This window comes from Bombina bombina, chromosome 4, assembly GCF_027579735.1.
Source record: "Bombina bombina isolate aBomBom1 chromosome 4, aBomBom1.pri, whole genome shotgun sequence".
In the NCBI taxonomy this organism is placed as follows: Eukaryota; Metazoa; Chordata; class Amphibia; order Anura; family Bombinatoridae; genus Bombina; species Bombina bombina.
This window is the reverse complement of record NC_069502.1, coordinates 625,129,553-625,153,458: the sequence shown is the minus strand read 5'-3', so window position 1 is coordinate 625,153,458 and position 23,906 is coordinate 625,129,553. Positions and strand designations below refer to the sequence as shown.

The 23,906-nt window shown below is 40.0% G+C and overlaps 1 protein-coding gene across 1 annotated transcript in view; it reads right to left on the bottom strand.

The window, feature by feature from the left end:
* The window catches only part of TAGAP (T cell activation RhoGTPase activating protein), a 337,479-nt gene extending 327,615 nt beyond the window's left edge, over positions 1 to 9,864 (bottom strand). Inside the window, exon 1 of the mRNA XM_053710651.1 lies at positions 9,726 to 9,864. Within this exon, the coding sequence (XP_053566626.1) occupies positions 9,726 to 9,797 (72 nt within the window). The 5' untranslated portion in view covers positions 9,798 to 9,864. The remainder of the gene's footprint in view (positions 1 to 9,725) is intronic.
* Positions 9,865 to 23,906: the final 14,042 nt, after the last annotated feature.

The following is a 23,906-nucleotide window of genomic DNA, read 5'->3' as shown; positions in this document are numbered from 1 at the left end:
AAGAAAGAGAGAGACATTTTGGGGTCAAAATACACATTTGTTCACTTTTTTTGGGTGTAATAAAATATATGTGTTTACCCAGACTTCTTATAAATTAAAATAGGAGCATATACAGTATAAAAGAGGGTCTGACCATACAAATAAATATATAAACCTGTTAAAAGGGTCAGACAATACTCCCAGTTGCCTTCTCCAGTGTCAGGGACATTTATACCCACACAGCAAGGAGGAGGGTGACGTGACCTCATGAAAAGCTTTCTGCCTTCGTGGAAACTCACTCCCCACCACTGTCCAATGAATGCTAGGAATCAGAGACCAGAATTGCAGAATCACAATGAGAGTGAAATAGTGAACTACACATTCTAGAATGCTATATGAAATAGATACCGGCTACCCCAACTGGGTATCTATGCCAAAAGGGTCCTGCTTCCTCCCTTGAGCCTGCAGCTGTATAGCTGGAAAGTGATTGTAGCAAGTATCCCACCCAAATAACCAGAAAAGACTAGTATTCAGGTGAAACAAGAACTAACTTTATTGGGAAACACACTCTGCTTATATACACACAGAAAGGGTCTTATCTGACTCCCAGATCTCCCATAATTCCCGCCCCTCCAGACAGTCTGGTGCCTCCATAGGAGCCACAGTCCTATAGAGTCCCCACAGTACTTAGGTCAAGGTTTCGGGGTGATCCCGGGGGAGCGGCGGCACTTCCAGGTTGTCATTGGAAAGCTTGTTAAAGATATGGAGGTGGGGGTGTCAAAAACCCCCGGTTCCAAAGGGAACCCTCTTCCAGCAATCACCCCACCTCTGGTCCTCCCTGGGGGCTACCAATATCCAAAAGAGCGGAGCTCTGGGGCAAAGGGCCACTGGAGCGACCTGGGGTAAAGGTTAGCGGGTGTCTGGGGTGATGCATCCGACCGGCAGTTCCAGGGGCCCGAACAGTCATAGAGGGGTTAGGCAGTCAGAGATCAGCTTGCAGACGGACGGCATTTCCAGGAGCCTGACCAGCTGAGAAGGGTTTTCCCAGTCAGTGATCACCTCTTTTGTGAGGAGGTACAAAAAACAAAAGAGGCAATAGGAACAGTTTGTGAGCCATGAAAAGGCCAAATCCAATATAATAATGTGCCAGTAAGTAGGGGTTTGGGGGGTAGCCTTGACACTCTGGTAACCATGACGTTGCTCCCCCCCATCCAACAGACCCAGCTAGACCCCAATGGGTTGGCTTGGGGCTGTCCGGTGGTGTCTCTCCAATTGTAGGTTGCCGGGAGAGGTCATCCCATCCCCCCTGGGTACGTGGCAGCACTGTTGCAGACTGCCCTGCATTCCTGGGTTTCATAGGTGGGGGCTGTGGTCTCACTCCCCCCCTACTGGAAAATCCTCCTGGATGGGGAGAGGGCAGTGATTAGCACCCATCTGCCCGGTTGCCAGCTCCACTACTGGTTGAACCCCAGCTACTATTCCAGGGCTGTCCCTCCCTGGCTCTGGGATGCATAATAGGGGTGGGCAGAGGCCAGTGGCTCTCTGCACCACTGCCAGCTCCTCCACAGGGTTGACACAAGGGACCACAGGGACAAATTCCAGCCCTGCAGCATCCACCGCTCCTACAGTATATGGTCTTGCTGTGGACATGCAATTTGAGTTAGCCGGATTGTCCAGCCCCAAACTCTCTTCCGCTTTGGTGGTTGACCACTGCTGCCGGATCCTGCCAAGCCACTGGGGAAAGAGACCGTCTGTTTCCTCTCCCAGAAAGGGGTTCTGTCACTTGGGAGAGGGTCAGCTACCTCCTCTACCTGGAAACTGATCGCCACTGGGGAGGGAGGGAGGGAGGGAGGCTACCTCCACTCACTGGGAATGGCTCTGCTGCTGGGGAGAGAGACCGGCTGTTTCCTCTCCTGGTAAGGGTTTCTTTTCACTGGGGAGGGAGGTCAGCTACCTCTGCTCCCTGGGGATGGCTCTGCTGCTGGGGAGAGAGACTGGCTGTCTCCTCTCCCTGGAATGGATTCTGCCGCTGGGGAGAGAAACCGGCTGTCTTCTCTCCCTGGAACTGGCTCTGCCGCTGGAGAGGGAGAACAGCTGTCTCCTCTCCTGGGAAGGGGTTCTGTTGCTGGGGAGGGTGGTCGGCTACCTCTGCTCCCTGGGGATGACTCTGCTGCTGGGGAGAGAGACTGACTGTCTCCTCTCCCTGGAACTGGCTCTGCCGCTGGGGAGGGAGACCAGCTGTTTCCTCTCCCGGGAAGGGGTTCGGTTGCTGGGGAGGGAGGTTGGCTACCTCCGCTCCCTGGGGATGGCTTTGCCCTGTTGCCATCTTCTCAGCTGGAGGCTCCCCGGTCTGTCCCTCCTCAGAGGAAAAGTCAATTAAATCCACAATCTCTGGGTCCTGGGTCTGGGGAGAGATGCCGACTACCTCCTCTCCCTGGGACGTCAGAGATGTCACAGGTGTAGGGCAGAAGTCAGTGGCTCTCTGCCCTGTTGCCAGCACTTCTGCTGGGGTGGCTTCCTTGTCCAAGACCATAAGCTCGAGGTCAGGCTGCTGATCGTTGTCTCCTGGTAGCTCATTTCTGGTTGCTACTCCTCTGAGGAAAATTCCCATAAATCCCTGATTGCTGCACCATAGCTCCCTGCAGAATCTGTGGCATGCTGCTGAACGAGATCTAGCAGCCTCTTGCATGACTTTTCCATCTCCCATTCCTGGAGACCTAGAGATACCAGATCTGCTAGCAGCCAGGGTACCCCCAAGAGATTCAGCAGTTTCTCTCAGGAAATGCTAATTTCCTCTGGTCTCAGTTTTGCCAAGCTCCCAAAGTCTGGGTCCTCTGTCATCTTTTCAAATAGTAATCCAGGGCCACCGATGCCAAAGCCCTCTGTGGGGGTGCCATCCTCCGCGCTTGCATAGAGTGCAATCGGAGGGCCGTGTATCTGTCCTTCAGCCACATCTCTGCTTGGACCAGTCTATCTAGGATAGCCATTCCTTCCTGGGCTGCTCTCCCGGGAAAGGCACTCGTAAGTCTAGTTGGAACCAGTAATCATCAGTGGGAAGGACCTTTCCATAACAGTCCTGTTCTTGTTGAAGAACCTCCCTCCATAGTTGCTGGCAGATAATGTTCCTCAAGCTTAGCTCGTCCTGTTCAGAACCAGGACCGTCCAGCTGGGTCACTATCCATAGGAACTTGGCTTCCATAGTTGCAGGCTACTGTGGCGATTCTCCTATGTCAGTAGGAACCATGTGGAAGAAGCAGATCCCACCGCTGCCAGCCAATGTGACAAATAATGGCTACCCCGACTGGGTAGCTCCACCAAAAGGGTCCTGCTTCCTCCCCTGAGCCTGCAGCTCTATAGCTGGAAAGTGATTGTAGCAAGTAGCCCAGCCAAATAACCAGACAAGACCAATATTCAGGTGAAACAAGAACTGACTTTTTTTGGGAAACACACTCTGTTTATATACACACAGAAAGGGTCTTATCTGACTCCCACATCTCCCCCTATTCCCGCCCCTCCAGACAGTCCGGGGCATCCATAGGAGCCACAGTTCCATAGAGTCCCCACAGTACTTAGGTTGCGGTTTCAGGGTGATACCGGGGGAGCGGTGTCATTGGAAAGCTCTCAGTCCCCAGATGTCACAGTCTAAAAAGTGGCATGATCCATTATTAGGGAACAGAGTAACAGCCTGGTAAAGATATGAAGTTGGGGGTGTCCAAAACTCCTGGTTCCTAAGGGAGCTCCCTTCCGGCAATCACCCCACCTCTGGTCCTCCCAAGGGGCTACCAATACCCAAAAGAGCATAGCTCTAGAGCAAAGGGCCACTGGAGCGACTTGGGGTAAAGTTTAGCGGGTGTCCGGGGTGATGCAGTTGACCGGCAGTTCCAGGAGCCCGGCCAGCCATAGAGGGGTTAGGTGGTCAGAAATCAGCTTGCGGACGGCTGGTAGTTCCAGGAGCCCAGCCAGCCAAGAAGGGTTTTCCCGGTAAGGGATCAGCTCTTTTGTGAGGAGGTGCAAACAGCAAAACAGGAAGACAAAATAGGAAGAGTTTGGGAGATTGCGTGAGCCATGAAAAGGCCAAATCCAATATAATAATTTGCGTGCCAGTAAGTAGGGGAGTGGGGGGTAGCTTTAGCAGCCTGGTATCTGTGACACTCTATAACTTCCACAATACTTTTCATCTTCCTCTAAAACATAGCTGCATTCAGGGAAAATAAAAGGAGAAAAATAGACATTTAGTTGTCTTTTTTCCTGCAATTTGTACTCCAGGTTGAAAGGAAAATCCAGGGGGGAGGCAAATGCCCCCTTTTGCCCCGCACCTTATGGACACCCATGGATAGACAGACAGATATACAGATTTTAGCATTCTGTTTTTTGTCTGTTTGCTTTTTAACTTGTTTGCAAACAGATCCATTTAAATTAAAATTTAAAGAGATATTAAACATCCAGTTCTATTGTTTCAATTAACAAAAAAAACAAAACACTAATCAGTAGGTTGTACCAGCATTAGCTCCAGTCAGTTTCTTGCAAATGCTCAGTAGAGGACTTTGGCTGCAAAAATCATGTGAGAGTAGAAAGTGATGGTAATCTCTCCCCTTTATAAAAATAGATCTGGAATGTTAGTGATATGAAATTCATATACCCCATGCTCCGCCCCCCACTTCAAAAGTCAATTTTTCTGTGAGACAACATTTTGAATTGTTGTCAGATCAGCGCTCTGGCAACAACAAAACTGCCATATGGGAAGAGCGCAGATAGGACCCAGGTCACAGAAAAATTTACTTTTGAGGTTGCCGGCAGAGCGCAGGGAATTTCATATCTACATTAAAAAGTAAGTTATAGCGCAACTTCATTACAATTAATGAATTAAATTACTAAAATATCAACATATCTCTTTTTAAAAAGGGGAGAGTTTACCATGACTTTACGTTTTATAATGGTAGCTCCTTATGCCACTAAAGGCAGTGGCAGTTCTCATTTTTCAAGAAAACAAGTAAGTTGTTTGATGTTTTTAACATATTGGGGCATATGTATCAAGGTCTGGCGGACCTGATCCGACACTGCGGATCAGTTCCGCCAGACCTCGCTGAATTGCACGAGCAATACTGCTGGTGCAACGCTGCCCCCTGCAGACTCGCGGCCAATCAACCGCCAGCAGGGGGGTGTCAATCAACCCGATCGTACTCAATCGGGTTGATTTCTGGCGGTCTGTCCTCCTGATGTCTGGTCTTTGTGACCGCTGCTTTATAACTGCTGTTTCTGGCGAGCCTGCAGGCTCGCCAGAAACACGGGGCATCAAGCTCCATACGGAGCTTGATACATATGCCCCAATATGTCTTTTTGTTTACTTTGATTTAACATATTTTTTCTTAAGGAGAACTGTTTCATACCCCTTTAAATTAATGTGGTCTTGCTGTGGACATACAATTTGACATTGTAAGGCTTTGTGTACTTAGCTATGTGTCATAACAAAGACAGTTTGAAGTGATGCAAATAATTTGTTTGATTGATAGAAAAATAGATAACTTTTTTGTATAATTTTTTTTAATTGAATGCAAACCTATTTTACATTTAAATGTACATTCCTGTAAATTGTTTAATTAGGCGTAGTAAAAATATCATTAGCAGTGATTATTTTGTGCCTCATTTCCTGTATTTGCATAGAATATTCTACAATTTTCAACAACTTTCCCAAAATAGGTTGTCCATACTTATTTGCTGATATATTGCATATGTACAAATGGTTTTAATGCACCATTAATATAAGTCACAGGTCTCAGACATCATGTAATATTTTGTTGAAAGGTTATGACATTTTAAGAGAAAAATATGAAATGTCAAAGTTCAGAGAAAATGTCCAAACAGATGTTTGTTTGACCACTGCTTGCCTCTAGTCTGCTAAGTAGCTTTAATGCATTTTCATGTTTTCCAATCAAATAACCAAACTTAATTTAACTCTTTAACTGCTGAGCCAGTTCCACCCCAAATGCTGAGCTATTTTGTAGTTTTTAGATGCTGTTTATATTTAAGTCCTACTGTAGGTCATTTTCAGTGAGAAACCCACGCATATTATATGTCTATTTTTTAGGAGACACGGAAGATTCAAATTATACCATTAATTTATGTGTATATCATGATATGTAAGAAAGTTGCACACAAAAAAAAGGTAAAAAAGAGGATTTTTTTAAATTAAAAAAATAAACAAGGTTATACAACATAGTGTGTGTGTTTTTCCCCCACAAAGTATTATAGTAAAAAGAAGGGGTTAACCACATATAAATAAGATACTTTCAGTAAAGCTATGTAACTTTGATCTGCACATAGGGTCTCCCATAAATCTCTGTGCAAATAAATGCACATGTATTCAAGCCAGGTGATCAAAAATGCCATCAAAAGGGCATAGAAACCCCAAGATCCCTTGTTTTAAGGCTCATAAGTCCCTTTTAAAACTTATATAAGGGCTTTATTTGTAAGAGGGACTTAAAAGAAGGGGTCTTGGGGGTTTCTAGGCCTTTTTGATGGCCTGTTAGAGGGAGATTTATATGTAGTGCTTTAACACAAGGACCATTGGGAGCTTTAAACTGTGTGGCAACAATTTTGGAAGGCCCTTTCCTGTTCCAGCATGACTGTGCCCCTCCGCACAAAGCGAGGTCCATGAAGACAAGGTTTCACTAGTTTTGTGTGGAGGACCTTGAATGACACGCACAGAGCCCTGACCTCAACCCCACTGAACACCTTTGGGATGAATTAGAATACAGATTGAGAGCCACATTTTTTTTCATCCAACATCAGTGCTTGACCTCACAAATGCTCTTTTGGCTGAATGAGCACAGATTCACACAGACACACTCCAAAATCTTGTGGAAATGCTTTTCAGAAAAGTCGTGCCTCTTATAGTTGTAAAGGGCGGTTGGGGGAAAGAAACTCCATAATGCCCATGGTTTTGGAATGGAATGTGTAACAAGCTCATATAGGTGTGAAGGTCAGGTGTCCCCTTACTTTTTCGCCATATAGTGTATATGACAGTTATTTTACTATGCATAATTAAGTATATTATATTACTTTCTCAAAGTGTTTACATTCCCTTTAAGCTATGTAGCATTGAAGATTTCTAATACATTACAGTTACAAGTTTATGTCAAAAAGCATAGTTGGTCATGTTACCCAATCCTGCTTGTGATAGTCATTTATTTTTTTTATATGATTATGGTGAACTCCAAAACAGATTTTAAGGTATGTAATAAGCTGATTGTAATGGTTAGATCTGTCCTAGCAAATAAATATCAAATTACCTGGCTTATGTTTCTCACGCAGATAACAATACAAACTCATAATACAGATCTCTCACAAAATATGACAAGCTAAGGCTAAGCTAACACTAATCTGAAATGTTTGCAGTGGCCAAAATCTCAATAATCCTTCATAAGATAAATTTGTAAGTGAATTAGTAAGCACCTTAGAGATAATAAGCAACCCAGTGAGCTTACAAAAAAAATCTTGTTATGAAAAATGATAATCATTATTTCTGGGCTTGTATAGTTCAAGACTTGTAAGCCATAATATTTGTATTTATACTCACATTACTATATTTTCTTCAGGGTACTTTTTAAATTATTCACAATAATGCACTAGACAAAAATAAGACCTTTATTTACTAAAAGTTTATTTACTATAAGAAACTGTAGCTGAGCAAATCAGCCTCACTAGTTGCATAGCTGGGTCATGCAACTAAAACTGCAGTTTCCGTTCAGGACCAGTAGTAGCTTATTTGTGGCTCCTGGACCGTACTTTACTATCAACCTTGCAAATCTATGTGTTTAACACCTTGATTGTTAAACACATAGATTTGCATGGTTGATAGTGATAAAATGACATGCTCTAACAAATGAGAGCATGTTATTTTTTTCATTATAATGGCACATTTACAAGGCCATTTTCACATATCGAATTCCACAGCTAAAATGATAAATCTACAGCTATAACTTGACATGCACATCATAGCCTGCAGGTGCATGAAAAGCCTTTTCCGTCATGCAAGGGGATCACCGATAAAAACGCTGTTTTCGGTGATCTCTCACACTACAGGCCAGGGATCCTGTGTTGCTCTAGTGGGTGGCACTAACAAACTTCATGGGAGTGCTGGTGACATCATCACATACACATGTGGTGACATCACAAAGGGACTGAGCCAGGAAGCTCAGTGTAGCTGCTTGGAAGCTGGAAGGGGGGGTCTTCAAATCTCAAAGGGAATTGTCAAACAGTACAACACTGAATTTGCGTGTGAACAGGACATTATATAAATAATAAAAAAAAATCTAGTATGTCTAGAGACCCCTAATAAAGTTACTTTTCTAGTAGACAAGTCCCTCTCTTAAAAAATATATTCATTTTGTCTGTATAGTTAGGCGATCACTGCAGTAACAGGGAACATCTTCCAAATACAAATTACTGTACGATGGGGCTTTTGTAATCTATATTATAACCCCCAAAAGCCCATATGTGCCCCTATTTCACATGTGGCTACACTTAATGACAATTTAGTAAGGTGATCACAGTAACTGCAGTGGCCACTGAGACATTTTCAATATTATTTACTAAATTCTACAAAAAATTATACACATGTTTTATAGTTTTTGATGCAGCCTCTCTCACATGCCATGAAATATAAATGTAATAATGGTATATTGTGAACTTGCTGGACCTGCTGATAAAAACAATATAGAATTTGTGTTGCTTACTCACTGAAATTTGACTTAATATAGGAAGCCAAAAAATCTAAAAATTGCCTCTGCAGTGAAAAAAAATCTTAGCAGTAAAAGGGTTAAACCTTTGAGGGGATTAAACATATACTATATAGAAACAGTAACAAAAGTAACATGTTAATGAACTAGAGAATGTACTTTGTGTATCAAAATGTCTCTTTTAATAGTTGTGTATAGTCTGTTGTGTTCATTATAACCCCATGTTAATTTTGTATAACTAATAATTAGATATAAATAATTAGATTTTAAAAAATGCAGCATTATCCTGTCAATCATTTGCCTACCACCTTCATTACATACAAATGGAATATTTTTTTTTAATTAATTACAATTTCTAGCTTCTTAGGAAGTAAATATTTTGGGGTTTTTTTGTGTGGGTTAATAGCAAATATTAAGTGTAATGAGGCTTTATATTGTGTTTGCTTATACCTTGTTTATATTTATATCACTGATATTAAACATTTTTCCCAATTAATTTGATACATCATTTCACCCTTATGAACTGTGTATTTTCAAATGAAAACACAGTCTTTCTTCTTAAACAATTTTAATTAACTTAAAGGCTTCAAAATAATTTGCTTATTAAACAGCTGAATTAGTTAAGTAATTATTTGTACTTCTATCTAATATTCTCTTAGCATCTTGCTAAAATGAACAAATAGTTTAATAATATACAGACATAATGCAAGAAATAAGATTAGGTAAGATAGTATTTAAAAGTTTTTATTTAACATATTATCTTCACTTAAAAAAATATTCATGGCTTTAATTCCCATTAAAAGTTTGGTAATTAATAAAAAAATAGTAATTTAACTTATTGCAAAGTGCAATAAACAGCACTGTAAATGTATGTGCTCTTATACTAAATCTATGGACTGCGCTCCAGCTCTGTATCCAACCACACACAACTAAATACAAAGTTTCCCAGACAAAAACCTTTTTACACCTACTTTTGCAGAACAGCATAAATCATTTTAGGGTACTTACACTGTTTTTGTTGAGTACAATGCCATCATAGCTTCCCCTGCGTTCTCTGTTGCTGGAGAGTGGAGCAGACATGGTTGCTTTGATTAAACTGTGTGAGAGCTCACTTTACAAATGCAGCATGCCTAAGCACATACTGAAGAACTGAGCCACTTGACTGACCAGTGCAATCATTCGTGTAGCGTTCATTATATATATCTCTGCACACACCAGAGGAGGCGTCACATGATTACTCTGTTGCACAATATAAACACATGAAATCATTGAGATTACAATATTTCACTCATTCTTTCTACTTGCTTACATTTTTATTAAATGGGGTTTGTCTTTTTCTTCATGGTTTCATCTAAATGATGACATATCAAAATTTAAAAACAAATCAGATAGATTACGATTTTGAGCGCTATAGAGAAATTAACGAACGCAACAAAAGTTACTTTATTTAATTTCCTATAGTGCTGCCATTACAAGTTTAAAAAAACCCGTCTTGTGCTGGCGATATGGCTGCGTCGAGCTCCATACCGCACACAAAAGCAGCAGTGTTTTGACGTGCTCGTGCACGCTTTCCTCATAGTCATCAATGGGTAAAAAAGTCTAACACCTGCGATCGCGGAAACAAAAGCACTGAAACGCAGCCCCATTGATGTCTATGGGGAAAATAAAACTAACCTATAAACCAAACACCCTAACATAAACACGAGTCTAAACACCCCTAATCTGCTGCCCCTGACATCACCGATGCCTGCCTACAGTTATTAACCCCTAATCTGCTGCTCCCAATATCGCCGCCATCTAAATAAAGGTATTAACCCCTAATCTGCCGCTCCCGATATCGCCGCCTTTATACTAAAGTTATTAACCCCTTATCCGCCGTACCACAACATCGCCGCAACTATATTAAAGTTCGTAACCCCTAGTCTACCTCTCCCAATATCGCCACCACCTAAATAAAACTATTAACCCCTAAACCTCTGGTCACCCACATCACTACCACTAAATAAAACTATTAACCCCTAAACCGCCAGCCTCCCCACATCGCAACAACCTAAATTAAACTATTAACCCCTAACCCTAACATAATCCTAGCCCTAACGTAACCCTAACACCCCTAACTTTAACATAATTAAAATAGATCTAAATTAAACTTACAATTATTAACTAAATAATACCTATTAACCCTTAAACCACCAGCCCCCCACATCGCAACAACCTAAATTAAACTATATTAACACCTAACCCTAACCCTTAACCTAACCCTAACACCCCCTAACTTTAACATAAGGAAATTAGATCTAAATTAAAGTTACTATTATTAACTAAATAATACCTAGTTAAAACTAAATACTTACCTGTGAAAGAAAACCTAAGCTATCTACAATATAACTAATAGTTATATTGTAGCTAACTTTGGTTTTATTTTTATTTCACAGGTAAGTTTGTATTTATTTTAACTAGGTAGACTAGTTAGTAAATAGTTATTAACTATTTACTAACTACCTAGTTAAAATAAATACAAACTTACCTGTGAAATAAAACCTAATCTACCTTACACTAAAACCTAACATTACAAAAAATAAAAAAACTACCATTACAAAAAATAAAAAACCTACCATTACAAAAAAAACAAATGAAATCATACAAAAAAATAAGGATTATTCCTATTCTAATAAACTTTAAAAAAAAAACACCCCAAAATAAAAAACCCTACTCTAGAATAAACTACCAAGGACCCTTAAAAGGGCCTTTTGGGGGGCCCTTAAAAGGGCCTTTTGTAGGGTATTGCCCTGAGATAAACAGCTCTTTTACTCCCAAAACAATACAAACACCCCCTAACACTATACAAACCCCCACCCCCCAAACTACCAGGAGTCCTTAAAAGAACCTTTTGGGGGCCCTTAAAAGGGCCTTTTTGTAGGGCCCTGAGATAAACAGCTCTTTTACTCCAAAAAAAATACAAACACCCCCTAACACTATACAAACCATTACCCCCCAAACTACCAGGGGCCCTTAAAAGAGCCTTTTAAGGGCCATTACAAGGGCCTTTTGTAGGGCATTGCCCTGAGATAAACAGCTTTTACTAAAAAAAAAATACAAACACCCCCTAACACAAATTATCAAAAATAAAAAATTATTCCTATTCTAATACCCATAAAAAAACACCCCAAAATAAAAAAAACTAATCTAGAATAAACTACCAATGGCCCTTAAAAGGGCCTTTTGCAGGACATTGCCCTAAAGATATCAGCTCTTTTAAAAAAAAAAAAAAAAAAATTACTAAGACCCACTAACATTACAAACCCCCACCCCCCAAACACACAAAATAAAAAAGACTATCTAAAAAAACTTAAGCTACCCATTGCCCTGAGAAGGGTATTTGTATGGGCATTGCCCTTAAAAGGGCATTTAGCTCTTTTACTGCCTAGACACTAAACTAAAAAATAAAACACACCCAATAAAACCTTATAAAAGCCTAACACTAAACCCTGAATGATCAACTTACAGTTTTTGAAGTCCCGCTTGAACAATCTTCATCCCGGTGAAGTCTTCATCAGACGGCCTCTTCATACAGTCGCCGCCGTACACTGGATCTTCAATGCAAGGGACGCGATTAAAGATGGCGTCCCTTGCATTCCTATTGGCTGAAAAATTCAAATCAGCCAATAGGAATTAGGGCTGCTAAAATCCTATTGGCTGCTCAAATCAGCCAATAGGATTTAAGCAACTCGCATTCTATTGGCTAATTCTAAACAAACAACAAATAGACTAGAAGTCTTCCTGAAAATTTTAGTAGCTTCCACATAATATTTCAAAGCTCTTACAACAGCCAAAGAATGTAAAGATCTTTCAAGAATATTCTTAGGATCAGGACACAAGAAAGGAACAACAATTTCTCTACTAATGTTGTTAGAATTCACAATGAAGTCCGCAAAACTGCCTTATCCTGATGGAAAAATCAGAAAAGGAGACTCACAAGAGAGAGCAGACAATTCAGAAACTCTTCTAGCAGAAGAGATAGCCAAAAGGAACAACACTTTCCAAGAAAGTAGCTTAATATCCAAAGAATGCATAAGCTCAAAAGGAGGAGCCTGCAAAGCCTTCAAAACCAAATTAAGACTCCAAGGAGTAGAGATTGATTTAACAACAGGCTTGATACGAACCAAAGCCTGAACAAAACAGTGAATATCAGGAAGTTGAGCAATCTTTCTATGAAATAAAACAGAAAGAGCAGAGATTTGTCTCTTCAAGGTACTTGCAGACAAACCTTTATCCAAACCATCCTGAAGAAACTGTAAAATTCTAGGAATCCTAAAACAATGCCAAGAGAATTTCTGAGAAAAACACCATGAAATATAGGTTTTCAAAACCCGATAATAAATCTTCCTTGAAACAGACTTACAAGCCTGTAGCATAGTATTAATCACGGAGTCAGAGAAACCTCTATGACTAAGCACTAAGCGTTCAATTTCCATACCTTCAAATTTAGCGATTTGAGATCCTGATGGAATAACGGCCCTTCAGACAGAATGTCTGGCCTTAAAGGAAGTGGCCAAGGTTGGCAACTGGACATCCGGACAAGATCCGCATACCAAAACCTGTGAGGCCATACTGGTGCTATCAGAAACACATGCGATTGTTCCAATATGATCTTGGAGATCACCCTTGGAAGAAGAACTAGAGGCAGAAAAATGTAAGCAGGTTGGTAAAACCAAGGAACTGATAACGCATCCACCATCTCCGCCTGAGGATCCCTGGAACTGAAAAGGTATTTATATATTGATTGGTAACCTCACCTCTTGAGGATTCCACACTCCTTGTGCTGTCAGAGACCACCAGACAGCTCCCCAACCTGTGAGACTTGCATCTGTTGAAATCACAGTCCAGGAAGGATGAACAAATGAGGTCCCTTGAGTAATCCGATGATGGTCCAACCACCAGGACAGAGAGAGTTGTATGTTGGGATTTAAGTATATCAACTGTGATATCCAAGTATAATCCCTGCACTATTGATTCAGTATGCAAAGCTGCAGAGGTCTCATATGAAAACGAGCAAAGGGGATCACGTCCGATGCTGCAATCATGAGACCTAAAACTTCCATGCACATAGCCACTGAAGGGAATGATTGAGACTGAAGGTTTTGACAGGTAGAAACCAATTTCATTCATCTCTTGTCTGTCAAAGACAAAAAATAATTTAGGCTAAATGACCTTTGATAGATTAGGTTAAATCAGACGTTTATTACATAAGATCTAAAACTCAGAAAATGTTATTACATTTTATTGTGCCTCTATATATTCATTGTGGGGTGCCAGCCCCCCATAACAAAAATAGTACAACAAATATATAGCTATATTTGTTAATTAGATGTGGTCAATTGGTTTTTATTTTTATATCTAACCTTTTTTTAAGATATACAATATGTGATGATGATGGTTATCCCTCAAGCAACAATTTCAGGCAAAAATGAATCCAGTGTAATAAATATTTCTTAGATTACTAACATTCAAGAGGCAATCATAACAATTTATATCATACCGAATGTAATATCAACAATTGTTCATGGGTAGAGGGTTGGATAATGAAGCTGCATGATGCAGCTTTAGACAGCTTTGTGCAGTCTCATATGAGCGTGTCTGCAATCGATTTAAGAAACAACAGTCATCAGACTGCTGCTTCTTAACCTATATACAACCTCTGAGTTTGCAGTATTCAATCACCCTGGACAAGTCTGGCTGACTTGATTGACAGCCCCTGTGCTATTGGCCGCACATAAGCAGGATTAGACCTAACATTATAAACACTTGACCTAACCTGATCAAAAAGGTCTGTTTTGATTTTTAGGCAGCCCCCTAAATTAATACTTAATATCTCTGTAACTGTTATATCTAATAAAATGACTAACAAATATCTATGAAATTGCATATCTATGAAATTATGCAATTGTTTTTTATGAGGGGCTGGCACTCCATTTGAATACATAAAGGCCACCACAATATTATTATTTATACCACCTTAATAAATGTGTGATCTAACCTGACGTAACAAGGGTCTATTATAGTCTAAATTATTTTTTTGTCTGAAATTTTGATTTTTAAGACCCCCGCTCCAATTAAATACATAATATCTCTGTACTTATGTTAGATCTAACAAAAAAACTGACTGATCATACTTTTCATCTAATTTTTTAATACCAACTTTTGATCTAACAATATAAACACTTGATCTAACCTTATCTAACAATGATTTTTTCACTTGAAAGATTTTGCCTGAAATTTTTAAGTGGAGGGCTACTCCCCCAATTTAATACCTAATATCTCTGTATTTATGTTAGGTCTAACAAAACAACGGTCTAATCATATCTGATCTAACATATATCTTTCTAATTAAATACATTTTGTCCATTTTTTGTTAGGGGGGCTCATGACGGTTAGCCCCTCCAAATAATTGTTAATATATGCTACCTCTAATGAAAACAACAACAGATCCAACCTGATCTAACAAAGATCTAACCAACTTATTGAAGTTTGTTTTACAATTTGATTCGGTGGGGCTAACCATTCTCCAAATGAGAGTTCCTAATCATTATCTGAGCATCATCTGTGGATTAGCAAACCGTATATATTACTCAGTGGAGGCTCCTCCATTTGAGCACACTCGCACGTGCCCCCCCCATCAGCCCAGAAGAAAAAAAAACAGAAAAAAAATATAATTTTTCCAAAAGCCCCCTATTGAAAAAATTATATTTTTTTGACCCCCAGAAAAAAATACAATCCAAACTTATTTTCTTTTTATTATTACATTTATTTATTTACATGTAGTAAGTTACAGTATAATATACAGAATACAGCCTGTAGCCTGGCCCCTGTACTAATTTACTAGTCTATCTAACCCCTAACCGCACGTGCGATAGCTAAGCTATTGGCACTGTGCTATGCGCATTCTAAATTTGCCTGCTGCGCAGCTCCCAGCCTCCCCATCCCCATAGTCTGCTGTTCGCACACTTCAGCCTGTGCGAGGGGTGGGAAGTGTTACGAGAGAGACAGGCAGCAGGCCAGCAGCAGCCAGTGACAGAGAAGAGCGTCATCACTCACAGTCACGTGATGACGCTTGACAAGCTCCTCCCAGCTCAACGGCGCGAAATCTCATTGCGGAGATAGTCGTTGAGCTGAGAGGAGCTCTCTGGGCTGGAGCAGTGGAGTGGAGCCTGCTGCTCAGCTCCGCCTCCACACGCCGTGCGCACACAATTTAACTGCGCATAGAGGCTCAGGCGGCAGCAGCTGCAGCAGACGTTGTGTGGCCACGTGAGTGAAGATAGAGCCAAGGAGGACAGGAGTCAGACAGCTGAGGCAGCGCCAGCGACATTTAATGACGACAAGTCGACGCCAGGTAAGTTAATTGTGAAGAAGCCGGTTAGTACTGGAGGGGGGTGCTGGAGGCTGAGTATGCGGTGCTATACAAATACCAGAGACACAGGGGGCAGGGCAGCAGATTTTACTATATCCCGTGAGAACCGGCGGAGCTAAGTTCCTCAGTTTAGAGCACCAGTTTCATAAGAGCAGTCTAAGGAGGTAAGAGACTATTGGATGTATGTCCCCGGGCCCTACAGATCAGGGGATGATAGCAGCTGTATTGGGATGGTCAATGCAGCGGGAGGGTGGAGATAATCACTAGTAAGTGCACTGAGGGCGACAACATATATGTATCCTATGCCTTATGTGATGGTTCTATACCATTACCTTCCTACTGTATATGTGTATGTATGGCCATCTGCTATACCAGTGTCTGGCACTAGTTTATGTTTTTGCTGATCAAAGTCTCATAGCCTGATGCAATCATCCCATTGCTTCACCCTATTACAAATGATCCAGTCAGTTTTACAAGGTGGTGTTTGTCATTGTTTTTATGTTATTGCACAACTCAGTGGCCAACCCACTGTCACACTTTTTTCATTAGTTGTTGAGCATTCATCAGAAATTACTTATACTTTACAGTACAGTACACTTGGGGCAGGCACAAGGTACTGATTTTCATGGTGTGCCGTGTGTCACTGTGTAATATTGTTAGAGACAAAAATATATTCTAACAACTTATTTGTGTTCATACAAATAACACACACAGAAAACTAATGACTGTTGATACTTTTACCTTGAAACCCTATAAAGATAGATATCTGTAATAGTTTCTATAGAAATAAGTGTAATACGTTCTTTCTGATCTTTATTAGCAGATTCTAAAAAAACTGAGGAAAAACAGAATTTATGTTTACCTGATAAATTACTTTCTCCAACGGTGTGTCCGGTCCACGGCGTCATCCTTACTTGTGGGATATTCTCTTCCCCAACAGGAAATGGCAAAGAGCCCAGCAAAGCTGGTCACATGATCCCTCCTAGGCTCCGCCTACCCCAGTCATTCGACCGACGTTAAGGAGGAATATTTGCATAGGAGAAACCATATGGTACCGTGGTGACTGTAGTTAAAGAAAATAAATTATCAGACCTGATTAAAAAACCAGGGCGGGCCGTGGACCGGACACACCGTTGGAGAAAGTAATTTATCAGGTAAACATAAATTCTGTTTTCTCCAACATAGGTGTGTCCGGTCCACGGCGTCATCCTTACTTGTGGGAACCAATACCAAAGCTTTAGGACACGGATGAAGGGAGGGAGCAAATCAGGTCACCTAAATGGAAGGCACCACGGCTTGCAAAACCTTTCTCCCAAAAATAGCCTCAGAAGAAGCAAAAGTATCAAACTTGTAAAATTTGGTAAAAGTGTGCAGTGAAGACCAAGTCGCTGCCCTACATATCTGATCAACAGAAGCCTCGTTCTTGAAGGCCCATGTGGAAGCCACAGCCCTAGTGGAATGAGCTGTGATTCTTTCGGGAGGCTGCCGTCCGGCAGTCTCGTAAGCCAATCTGATGATGCTTTTAATCCAAAAAGAGAGAGAGGTAGAAGTTGCTTTTTGACCTCTCCTTTTACCGGAATAAACAACAAACAAGGAAGATGTTTGTCTAAAATCCTTTGTAGCATCTAAATAGAATTTTAGAGCGCGAACAACATCCAAATTGTGCAACAAACGTTCCTTCGGACACAGAGAAGGTACGATAATCTCCTGGTTAATGTTTTTGTTAGAAACAACTTTTGGAAGAAAACCAGGTTTAGTACGTAAAACCACCTTATCTGCATGGAACACCAGATAAGGAGGAGAACACTGCAGAGCAGATAATTCTGAAACTCTTCTGGCAGAAGAAATTGCAACTAAAAACAAAACTTTCCAAGATAATAATTTAATATCAACGGAATGCAAGGGTTCAAACGGAACCCCCTGAAGAACTGAAAGAACTAAATTGAGACTCCAAGGAGGAGTCAAAGGTTTGTAAACAGGCTTAATTCTAACCAGAGCCTGAACAAAAGCTTGAACATCTGGCCCAGCAGCCAGTTTTTTGTGAAGTAACACCGACAAGGCAGAAATCTGTCCCTTCAGGGAACTTGCAGATAATCCTTTTTCCAATCCTTCTTGAAGGAAGGATAGAATCCTAGGAATCTTAACCTTGTCCCAAGGGAATCCTTTAGATTCACACCAACAGATATATTTTTTCCAAATTTTGTGGTAAATCTTTCTAGTTACAGGCTTTCTGGCCTGAACAAGAGTATCGATAACAGAATCTGAGAACCCTCGCTTCGATAAAATCAAGCGTTCAATCTCCAAGCAGTCAGCTGGAGTGAAACCAGATTCGGATGTTCGAACGGACCCTGAACAAGAAGGTCTCGTCTCAAAGGTAGCTTCCAAGGTGGAGCCGATGACATATTCACCAGATCTGCATACCAAGTCCTGCGTGGCCACGCAGGAGCTATCAAGATCACCGACGCCCTCTCCTGATTGATCCTGGCTACCAGCCTGGGGATGAGAGGAAAAGGCGGGAACACATAAGCTAGTTTGAAGGTCCAAGGTGCTACTAGTGCATCCACTAGAGCCGCCTTGGGATCCCTGGATCTGGACCCGTAGCAAGGAACTTTGAAGTTCTGACGAGAGGCCATCAGATCCATGTCTGGAATGCCCCACAGCTGAGTGACTTGGGCAAAGATTTCCGGATGGAGTTCCCACTCCCCCGGATGCAATGTCTGACGACTCAGAAAATCCGCTTCCCAATTTTCCACTCCTGGGATGTGGATAGCAGACAGGTGGCAGGAGTGAGACTCCGCCCATAGAATGATTTTGGTCACTTCTTCCATCGCTAGGGAACTCCTCGTTCCCCCCTGATGGTTGATGTACGCAACAGTTGTCATGTTGTCTGATTGAAACCGTATGAACTTGGCCCTCGCTAGCTGAGGCCAAGCCTTGAGAGCATTGAATATCGCTCTCAGTTCCAGAATATTTATCGGTAGAAGAGATTCTTCCCGAGACCAAAGACCCTGAGCTTTCAGGGATCCCCAGACCGCGCCCCAGCCCATCAGACTGGCGTCGGTCGTGACAATGACCCACTCTGGTCTGCGGAATGTCATCCCTTGTGACAGGTTGTCCAGGGACAGCCACCAACGGAGTGAGTCTCTGGTCCTCTGATTTACTTGTATCTTCGGAGACAAGTCTGTATAGTCCCCATTCCACTGACTGAGCATGCACAGTTGTAACGGTCTTAGATGAATGCGCGCAAAAGGAACTATGTCCATTGCCGCTACCATCAACCCGATCACTTCCATGCACTGAGCTATGGAAGGAAGAGGAACGGAATGAAGTATCCGACAAGAGTCTAGAAGTTTTGTTTTTCTGGCCTCTAAGCCATCTCCGTGGAGATGTTGCCTGTACAACGGCAAAGAGAATGACTGGGGTAGGCGGAGCCTAGGAGGGATCATGTGACCAGCTTTGCTGGGCTCTTTGCCATTTCCTGTTGGGGAAGAGAATATCCCACAAGTAAGGATGACGCCGTGGACCGGACACACCTATGTTGGAGAAAGGACATTAATGGAAAAATGTTTGAATGTGTATGTGTATGCATGTACTTATGTATGTGTGTGTATGTGTGTGTGTGTGTGTGTGTATGTGTTGTGTATGCATGTACTTATGTATGTGTTGTGTATGCATGTACTTATGTATGTATGTGTGTGTATGTATATGCATGTACTTATGTATGTGTGCATGCATGTATGTGTGTATGTATGTGTGTGTGTGTTTGTGTGTCTTTGTATGTGTGTATGTATGTGTGTATGTGTTGTGTATGCATGTACTTATGTATGTGTGTGTATGTATGTATGTGTGTATGCATGTACTTATGTATGCATGCATGTATGTGTGTGTTTGTGTGTCTTTGTATGTGTGTGTATGTATGTATGTGTGTGTGTTCACGTTCCAATACAGTAACTACAGATGCCAACGGCAAAAGTGTAAATTGATCTATATTTTTTTAATGAAAGTAACCAAGAAATAATTGTACTTATTAACGTGTACTGAGTATGCCCAAAAATGTCAACTTGAAACAGTTATGGACGGTCCACAGAGTCAGTGAGTCTGTGAGTGTTGTAGACTGTACAGCAGGTAGTGATCAGATTCACTGTCTGTGATATATATATACGGGCATTAAAATGAATTTTATTGAGGTAATGGTTATGGTGGCCATATTATGTTATGTAAGGGTAATCAAGGGTCAGACTCAGAGGACAAATGGATTAGTAGATATTATACAATACATACAACTCGTATTTATAGGCATTGGGCAATACAGAGGATGACAAAGGGAAAAAAGGGTTTTATAATAAAATTAGTGGTAATATAAGGGCAGAGGGTAAGGAGGAGTTTCTTATAAAGTTTTATATATATATATATATATATGCGTGCATTTTTGCGGACATTATAAAATATAGGGCTGGTCTGCAATTTTTCCAGGGCTGCTTTTTATCCCCAGTCCGGCCCTGTTGCTGACCTTTTCCCTTTCATTGGGAACTCTATGGAATCCCCCAGCCCTTTACTGAATTAAGCCCCCCTCCCTGCTGAACTTGTGAATAGAGTTACTATGAGTGAGGTCTGTCTACCTTTATTGGGGAAATGATGAACTTCTGAAAAGACTTAAAAAAGCTGAGCCCAGACTGCTCTCTCTTTTCTTTTTTCTTTTTGTAAGAACCACAAACAGAATTATTAGTGTTTAAAGGGGCAGCTCTCTACAACTATCACATTACACAGTTTTGTGTAATGACTGATTAAAGCTACATTTATTCAGGCAAAATCTTTTAAGTTATTGTGGCATAAAACAACTTTAGATTGTAATATAAAATATTTAACTGGACATGGAACCCAAATGTTTCCTTTCATGATTTAGATAGAACAATTTTAAACAACTTTCCAATTTACTTCTGTTATCTAATATGCTTTGTTCTCTTGATATCTGTTGTAAAAAAGGATACCTAGGTAGGCTCAAAAGCAGCAATGCACTACTGGGAATTAACTGATGTTTAGTGCCTGCACATATATGCCTCATGTCATTGGCTCACCCAATATGTTCAACTAGCTCTCAGTGAGATATTGATGCTCTTTCAATAAAGGATACAAAGAGAATGAAGCAAATTTGATAATATAAGTTATATATAGATATATATACACACACACATTAAAATGGGCGGAGCCATCTGAGGGGCGGGGCTAGTGCTCCCTCATCCTCAAAAGTCACCAGCCGCCACTGATATTACTCATAGAACAGTTAGATTTTTGCTTTGAACTTAGGTTTCAAAGTCAGGAACATTGTCACCACCTTTATCAGTTACATAAAAACACCAGAATATTAAAATTATATTAAAGAGTTTTTAATATTTTAATTTGTATATCCTGTAAGGTTTTGAAGTTGTTTTTTTGTGTGATGCTGATATCTTTTACAGTGGAAATTAACAGGTATAACTAGTCATACTTTTCATTAAATAGGGGATCGCAAAATAAAAATAAAAAAAGATAAAAATGTGATAACAAAAATAAAATAAGAAGATACACAGTGAGCATCTAATTTTAAAGTATTGATATGAATTACAGATTTAAATTTTCTTTATTTTATTTAATAATCTGTTGTGAAATACAACAGACAGTAATTATAAACTGACTGCACAGTAGTAAAATAAAATGTATCCTTGGAAAGTTTATGCAACCACCTCAAAGTACTAGTATACAAACAATCCAGTCTTTTTCATCCATATTGCAAATGTTGTATAACAATGTGACAGACTTCCATATACCAATAAAATAAAGGTGTCAAATATCACCATAAATAAGAAAACAGATATGAAACTTAAATTGTGATACAATATATATAAAAAATGATATGGCATCTGTATAGATGGAACCCGTCTGATAGCTTGTAGTAGGAAAGAAAAAAAGGTTACAAAAAAAATAGTTAATTGATAAATCAAGATAAAAATCCTTATCAGGACACTTGAAAAAGCTGGAAAAACTAGGGAAACATATGCCAGATCTAAGTAAATCTTATGTCACAATAGTTGATGGGATGTTCATTAGAAAACAGTATAGATCACTTAATACAGAGAGAGTCAGAGAATCCTAATAGTAAAGTGGTTTCTGGTTTCCTTATGACAAGACTTCTATTTGCCCATGTGACAATAGGCTTATGTTGTAATTCATATTTTTTAATACATTTTTTAAAAAAAAATTGATTAGCAAGCAAAATTACGCGTTTCGGCTTGAGCCGTAATCATAGACCTCACAATGCAAGTGTCAACTTTAAAAAGCATCTGCTATTTAGCTATTGGACAATAATTAAAGGGGCAGTATACACCAATTTTCATATAACTGCATGTAATAAACACTACTATAAAGAATAATATGAACAGATACTGATCTAAAAATCCAGTATAAAACCATTTAAAAACTTACTTAGTTTAGCTCTGTTGAAAAGGTAGCTAGAACACTCACTTTAAGTGGGAAATAGAAGACCCCCTTCATTTGCATATGAAAAGACCATTTACACAAACAGGAGCAAGCTGGAGCAAGCTGGAGTAGGTATACATTAGTATTCTCCTAAAACTTTGGGGCTTGGTTAGAAGTCTGAAAAATCAGAGCAATGTTGTTTAAAATAAGCAAAACTATACATTTTCTTTAAAAAAAAACCTGTATGGGCTATATAAATGGATAATCTACAAAACATTTATGCAAAGAAAAATCTAGTGTATTATGTCCCTTTAATTAGTGAATTTAAATACCCATTACTATATTCAATACAAAAGTTGAATTTGAGTCAAGATGATCAAAAGTAATCACAGTTATAGTATAACATTTTTAGTCACATTTGCAAAACACCACAGCAAGTCTACATACCGAGTTATCAATATTATCGTTTCCATCAGATAATGGAACATAAGCTAAGATCAAATACATAGCATGATTTTTGTTAAGTGAAGAACAAATTGTTTTTAAAACATTTTATAAAATCCTCAAATATAGTGCAGATTTCTCATATTTGATTCCTGGCTCAGTAGAATGAATAAATGTTAACATCTGTGTAGTGCCTATCATAAAGGGGTCAAAAACACATTGGAGGAATAGAAACAAGGTGTCACTGGCAGGTTGTAAGCTAATGTCAAAAGATTCAAAATATGTAAAAAAAAAAATGCAAAGAATACAAATAATAATAATAATAAATAAGGTCCTGAAAAAAAGAAAAATGATCAAATAAAATAATTAATTAAAGGAAATGAGAACAATTAATCTGTTGATTTACTGCTCACTTGTCAACGCATGTTCCTCACTCCCAATAATTAATGATATCGTATTCCGAATTGAAGCCATTGGGTATTTGCGTTGCCAGCTTAAAAATTCAGAAAACTACTGTTTAGAAAACAACCTGTCTCTATCCCCCCCCTTTTTTAGGAGATATGATTGATTCTATTGCTCGCCATCTAAAAGTATCTGTATTTCTGTTATGAACGTCCAGAAAATGTCTCTCAACATTTCTCATTGGAGATGTAACTCAAATGTTTACATATTCGTGTTCTCACATACCTACTGGTCATACCTACATATTCTAGATGGTGAATCATACATTTTATAAAATATAAGACCTACGAGGTGGAACAATTGATGCATCCTTTTGTCTCAAACACCTTTCCTGTCACACAAGAGTAGAACTCCTTTCCAAATACCAGATAGTCACAGGACTTACACCATGGATTACCACGTCTATAAGTGCCATACACACT